This window comes from Sinocyclocheilus grahami, unplaced genomic scaffold (genome assembly GCF_001515645.1).
Source record: "Sinocyclocheilus grahami isolate Dianchi unplaced genomic scaffold, SAMN03320097.WGS_v1.1 scaffold331.1, whole genome shotgun sequence".
NCBI classification, from domain to species: domain Eukaryota; kingdom Metazoa; phylum Chordata; class Actinopteri; order Cypriniformes; family Cyprinidae; genus Sinocyclocheilus; species Sinocyclocheilus grahami.
Window position 1 is genome coordinate 900,408 of NW_015505510.1, and position 7,488 is coordinate 907,895.

At 38.7% G+C, this 7,488-nt stretch overlaps 1 protein-coding gene across 3 annotated transcripts in view; it reads right to left on the bottom strand.

The window, feature by feature from the left end:
* Positions 1-5,541, bottom strand: part of LOC107602645 (receptor-type tyrosine-protein phosphatase N2-like) — a 26,564-nt gene extending 21,023 nt beyond the window's left edge. For all 3 annotated transcript variants that reach the window (XM_016295206.1, XM_016295205.1, XM_016295204.1), the window contains exon 1: positions 5,249-5,541. In XM_016295206.1, the coding sequence (XP_016150692.1) occupies positions 5,249-5,324 (76 nt within the window). In that variant the 5' untranslated portion in view covers positions 5,325-5,541. The remainder of the gene's footprint in view (positions 1-5,248) is intronic.
* Between the last annotated feature and the right edge of the window lie 1,947 nt (positions 5,542-7,488).

Genomic DNA, 7,488 nt, shown 5'->3' on the forward strand with positions numbered 1-7,488 from the left:
CTGCTCCGCCATGGCTCCCCGAGCTCCCTGTTCCGCCATGGCCTCCTGAACTGTCTGCTCCGCCATGGCTCCCCGAGCTCCCTGTTCCGTCATGGCCTCCTGAGTTCCCTACTCAACCATGGCCTCCTGAACTGTCTGCTCCACCATGGCTACCCGAGCTCCCTGTTCTGCCATGGTCTCCTAGTCCGCCTGCTCCGCCATTGCCTCCTAGTCTGCCTGATTCACCATAGCACCCCGAACTGTCTGATCTGCCATGGCCCCCCGAGTTCCCTGCTCCACCATGGCTCCCCGAGCTGCCTGATCCGCCATGGCACCCCGAACGGCCTGCCGTCCCGTGTCTGTTCTGAGGGACTTCCAGAGCGCCCACCCCCCTCCCCGTTGGATGTGGTGTGGTGCGATGACGCACCTTCCCGGGAGGGGGGAGTAATTTCAGACTCTATTCCATGTCTGTGTGTGTTTTCTTCCCCCACGTGCTCCCTGTTATGTTTATGTCCTTATTTGGTCTTCCTGTTCCTGTCCTGATTGTGTTTCCATGCCCTTATTTGGTTTTCCTGTTCCTGCTCCCTGATTGTTTCCCATTTGTTTCCAGCTGTGTTTTCCCTCATATTATTATGTTTCATTAGTTCCAGGTGTTTCCCGTCATGTCTTGTGTAGTTAAAGTGTTCCCGGTTCTTAGTTCTTCATCTGGTATTGTTGATGTCAACCTCTCCTGCTACGTGTGTTTTCCTGGTTCCCTTGATGTCATTAAAAACTTCCTTGTTGATGTACTCCTCGTTTCCTCGCTCCCTTACAGTAGCAATTGTGACAGATATAACTTTATTGTCAGACAATGTGTACAATTTTTGTTGCTTACTGATATACTGTTGTAGTGATGTACTGTATTACAGGGCCTACCGCAGAGTGTTTGACATTCACACAGATCATTCATAGTAAATTCTGCTTACACAAACCCCCTCACACCAAGTCGTTTGAAGCGGCAACATTTGAATTTGTAAAGAATGTGTCAGTCAGCGCAGGCGTGGCTGTTTACGGTCACTGAACTCGCTGCTCGGGATGGAAATGAAGATCTCCGAATGAAGCCTTGGATTTGGGTCTGTTCCTCGCAGTCATTTGGATTCGGAAGATTTGGATTACAGTGCACGAATAAAATTGTTTCATTTCGTAATTATGTTGCGGTTTTTACTGTATTTTATAGTTCTATTGTCCGTCACAGCTTGTGGCCCATGGTAAACAAAGTAAACATTACATGACAAGTAAAGGTACTGAAAATACGTAAGTATTTATACGTTTAGATGCCAAAAAAAGTCAATATTGTACGTTTTAGTGCCTGTAAAAATGTAAGTAAATGTACGTTTTATAGAACCACATTTTACGTAAAATACATTCGAATTAGCATGAGATCACGTTGTTTATCCACATAATCATTTAGAATTAAACAGCCTGATGGACTTATTGACTAATATTCACCTGGTTTTAAATACTTAGTTTAGAGTGCTCTTAGAGAGTGAAATGTTCTCCAACAGCAAATACAATGAGTTTGCTTCCTTCTTTTCTGAGAAGATTAATAATATCAGAAAGGCGATTGGAACATTCTGACAGAGGTCAGACAGATTCGACCGCAATTTCAAAAAGAAGTTACAATGTCTGTTTTCGAAGCAATTGACAGCAAAATTTTGGAAGAAATAGTACAGCACCATAAAACGTCAACTTGCTTCCCACGTCTTTTTTCAAAAGTGTGCTTAACTGTTTAGAAGCAGATCTCTTAGAAGTGGTGAATGCCTCACTTCTTTCTGGGACTTTTCCAAACTCCCAGAAAACTGCAGTTGTTAAGCCCCTTCTGTAAAAGAGTAATCTTGATAACACCATATTGAGCAACTATAGACCAATATCAAATCTTCCTTTTATAGGCAAGATTACTGAAAAGGTCGTTTTTAATCAGCTGAACAACTACTTAAACCCAAATGGATACCTGGACAATTTTTTATCTGGTTTCCGACCGCATCACAGCACAGAGACAGTGCTCATTAAGATAATAAATGATATTCACTTTAATTCTGATTCTGGCAAAATGTCAGTGCTGGTACTACTAGATCTTAGTGCTGCGTTTGACACTGTCGATCATAACATACTTCTAGAGAGACTGGAAAACTGGGTCAGGCTTTCTGGGATGGTTCTCAAATGGTTCAGGTCATACTTAGAAGGAAGAGGTTATTATGTGAGTATATGAGAGCATTGGTCTAAGTGGACGTCCATGACATGCGGAGTCCCACAAGGCTCAATTCTTGCACTGCTCTTTTTTAGCCTGTATATGCTCCCACTAAGTCAAATAATGAGAAAGAACCAAATTGCCTATCACAGCTATGCTGATGATACCCAGATTTACCTAGCCTTATTGCCAAATGACTACAGCCCCATTGACTCCCTCTGCCAATGCATTGATGAAATTAACAGTTGGATGTGCCAGAACTTTCTTCAGTTAAATCAGGAGAAAACTGAAGTCATTGCATTTGGAAACAAAGATGACGTTCTCAAGGTGAATGCATACCTTGACTCTAGGGGTTTGACAACTAAAAATCAAGTCAGGAATCTTGGTGTGATTCTGGAGACAGACCTTAGTTCAGTAGTCATGTCAAAGCAGTAAATAAATCAGCGTACTATCATCTCAAAAACATTGCAAGAATTAGATGTTTTATTTCCAGTCAAGACTTGGAGAAACTTGTTCATGCCTTTATTTCCAGCAGGGTAGACTATTGTAATGGTCTCCTCACCGGCCTTCACAAGAAGACCATTAGACAGCTGCAGCTCATCCAGAAGGCTGCTGCCAGGATTTTGACTAGAACCAGAAAATCTGAGCATATCACACCAGTCCTCAGGACCTTACACTGGCTTCTAGTTATATTCAGGATTGATTTTAAAGTACTTTTACTTGTTTATAAATCACTCAATGGCCTAGGACCTAAATACATAGGAGATATGCTTACTGAATATAAACCTAACAGACCACTCAGATCATTAGGATCGAGTCAGTTAGAAATACCAAGGGTTCACACAAAACAAGAGGAGTCCGCTTTTACTGTAGCTATTATGCCGCCCGCAGCTGGAACCAGCTTCCAGAAGAGATCAGATGTCCTAAAACATTAGCCACATTTAAATCCAGACTCAAAACTCATCTGTTTAGCTGTGCATTTATTGAATGAGCACTGTGCTACATCCGAACTGATTGCACTGTATTTTATTTATAATCATTTCCTATTTTTAACTTTTAAATTAATTTTAGATAAAATTTTTAATCATTTTAAGTTTTTAAATTCCTTGTTTTATTGCTGTGATTATTTTTTATGATTATTTTATGTAAAGCACTTTGAATTACCATTGTGTATGAAATGTGCTATATAAATAAACTTGCCTCGCCTTGCCTTAGTTTAAAAAAAACGTATTTAATCGGCCAAATAATCCACACATAAGTACATAAATGTATAAATAGCTCAACTTTTTGAAGGTTAATGCACACACATCCCTCCCCTTTCATAAGATGCATGATTGCATTTTGACGCATTCACACAAATAGAGCAGACAGGATGCACCCACACATGACACACATACACATAAACAACATCATAATGCATGCTTGCCTTTTTATATTTCTATTAAAACCTCTCTGTTACTATGGAGAGCGGTTTGCATGCCCAGTTTAGAGGGAGGCAGTGTGAAGCTGCAGTCACAGTTCATCAGAATGATGGTGGACAGACTGTCTCCTCACTGACATCCTCTCAAATAAATCCACTGACACTCATCAACTCAAATTATGAGCCACAGAGGCAAGTTTCCTGTGTGACCATCATGTCAGCTTCTGCATGAGGCAACGTCTGAGGACCGAGTGCAGATGCTGGGGTTTAGCAGTGTCCTGGTAGCTTGATGACAGATGTGTTTCCATGAATAAATATGGATGAGTGGACAGACCATAAAATCTGTTAACACTGAAACTGCATTTTTTTATGAGCGTGTGTAAAGTGTGTTCTCTGTAACTTCCTGTAATTATTCACTAACGTCCTTTTTTGATGAAGAATTATTTCCAAAGGTACCTTTAATGTGCTTGATCTTATTTCACAGTGGCCAAATGTAGATCACTTTGGTACAACTGCTGCCAGTAGTTCGGTTTAAATCAAAGATTTACTTCAATACAAACTAGACCTAGAACTAGATCAAATATGGGGGAAAACAAGCCATTGAAGCATCTCTTCTTTTACAATTTATATTTTTGTTTAACCGTTTTTTTTTTCATTCAAAACAATATAATTTATTTTTTTATTAAAACGTTTGAAAAATTGTTATTCATATATATATTTTTTTCATTTAATGCATTTTTAATATAAGACAGTTGGACATAAAGCTCTATATATATATATCCTTTATAAATCCTATATAAATCCTTTGGACTGTTTTATGGTCTGAGTCCCGATCTTTTCACTGACTATTATGTCAGTTTATGCATCCATTTAGCCATTCATGCGGTCTAGAGCAATCAAGTCAATATGAAATGAACATGCTCCAACCTGTTGCTATGGTTACAGTTGCTAATGACTGACAGGATGACCTTTTTCTGGGCTGGGTTTATGAATCACACAAAGACCCCCGTATCAACTCTATTATTGTGGCTCATGCTGTGAGAAGGGGCCAGCTGTAATCTGTGATGCTTCATTTCCTGTGCTGCTGCTGCACTGACTGCAGACAGAGGCCCTCCTGGACACACAGACCACTATCTGATGTTCAGACTAGTAATATGATTAAACAATACAAATAATACTATGCATTCGTCAAGATAACAGGCCAAGTGTCCATCACCGTTTCTCAAGCTTCGGACCCAGTTATGTAATGACCAGTGTATGAAGTCCTACAGCTTCACATTGCATGACTTCAAATCATTGAACGTACGAAATTAAGCCCGTGTTGTATTTTTGCGGACGAAACGAAGCTAAATTATGATATTCCCTTCCTTGTCGCTCATTCTTTATTGGCTCAATAAGGAAGATTCGCGCATCCACCCCGACAGTTTACACACTTGCTCTGCCTAGAAAACAACTAGGAAACGACTCGGAAGGGAGACACTGACTTCTTATCAGCGCGCTTTTAATAGGGACTAATATTGACATGGCGCGCGCTTCGTCTCGCCCTTTCCCTACGGAAATGCACGCGCGCACGCACATACACATTTACACTCACACGCACACTATAAAACACTTGACGTTACCGAATTTTTGATCTGCCGCGGAGGCGAGACCGGTCCGAAGCACGAGGATGCTGAGAAACAGGTGAAACGATTCCATTCTTCCGATCACGCGTCCATCTCCTCCGCTCGTTATTAATAATCCATTCCAGCGGTGGGTTTCCTTCTTTGCGCGAGGTCTGAGATGATGGGGGATGGATGGAGACGGTGTGGAGATAGAGGGAGAAACGGGAGAGTGAAAAAAGCGAGGAGGAGACGTCAAGCGTACGCAAACCCTGTCAGTGCGCACCGCAGTCCGCGCGACGCCAGAATCAGCACTGAACAGCACCCCGCCGCTGACGTCACGGAGACACGCGCACACAAACACACTCCTGGTGAGGCTGATGAATCTAATGATTTTATTTGGTCAATTTCATATTCATAAAAGTAAAAGAAATAGTTCTAAACCCTGTTTGAAGGTCTTTATGACTGATTTTCATTTGTATTTTGAGTCTCTCAAATGTATTGATAACAAAAAATATAAAGATACAATTTTATTCGCTAAAGAGTTGAAGTTACTTGAAAATTGAACGGGTATATGCTGTCTTTTTTTTAATTGATTATTATTTTTATTTTTTTCTCTATGTAATGTAAACCCATTCCTTTAATTGTGTTATCTTTTTGGATGTCTTGTTAAAGTCGTAAATGTTGCATGTTATGTCTTTAATGTCTAATAAAAAAAATTAAACGAAACTACTGGTGAGGCTGAGGAAGACTAAATTACAAAAATGAGACGCTTTTAAAAACTATTTCTGTCTAATTATGGTTAAATAACATGCAAAATGCTATATACGTTTTCATTTGATCTACAAGTTTGTACTTTTTGAGGATAAGAAGTAAAATTTGCATGATTGTTTTTGCATAATTTAGTACACACTATCTATCTGTCTAGGTTATTAGACAAAAACATTTGTGAAATAAAATAAAATCATTAACTTTAATATTGCTGAGGTAACATGTTTTAGTTTAACCACATATACTAAAATAACAAAAAAAATAATTATATATATATATATATATATATATATATATATAGAGTCGCTTATATATATACAGTATATAAAAACTATATACACATATGACAAATGACAAAAGCACAGAATTACTAAAATGTTAGGAAAATTAAAAATGAAAACAGAAAATATAAAAATAACAAATAATTCATAATATTAATACAAATTATAATTGATATTAAGGTGTTATTTCTGATCAACTATTAAAATGCCATCTGTTCCAAAACTGAATCATAATATCTGACTGCATTTGGGTTTACAATGTGACATCAACACAAATAATTATTCCTTCCCTCCATTCAACTATTTACTGGTATAGAATAAATTGTTTATTGAAAAGAATACAGTGGACATCATCAAATACAGAGACTTTACGATCCTATATCTGATGCCAAATATCCTCTAAGCCTGGTAAGTATATTGTTGGTCATAAGGCACAGGAAATATATATATATATATACATCTATAAGACAAGCTCAGCACAGAGTTGCTCTGACTGCATACGTTTGCTTTTTGTGGTAAGTATTAATCATAATAAGCATAAAATCTGTCATAATATTCACAATCATTTATACAATAAAAACAGATTCTTGCTGACAGGAATAAAATCAAAAGAGTTTTGAGGTTTGACCCTCTGCATATCATAAGCTCAGCTTAGTGACACTGCAGCAGACGAAACCACAGCCTTCACTTAACATCAGACAACACACAAGACATTTTCTATAACTCTCTGAGATGCAGATGACTGAGGAAGCACAGCTGGGATGCAGTGGGTGAGAGGTGACCAGGTGTTTTTGAAGGAGTGAATATGTGACTGAGTGCTACAGAAAGGCCAAACAAGATACAGAGATATATGGCAGCATTAGATATCCAGGGTCATGTGACTCTGTAAGCTGCCCATGCATGTTTAAGCACTGACAGCCAGTGCTGTGGTGGTGGATGCTGAACCACACCAGAAAACACATAACACTTATGTGTTTATATATATAATATATATATATGAACACTTGGGTGTGTAAAACATTTAGGTGCATATTTGGTTTAATCACACACTCACACACACTTTATAATGAGCAGAGTACTTCTTTGGTAAATTTGTCTCCTAAAAGGAGCATCTGTAGGCATGAACAGAGATGATAATAAAACACTTTCAAAGAGTTCAGTGCTTGTTTAACAAGAACTCTTAGGGTTAATATTTTCCAAATACTAGAA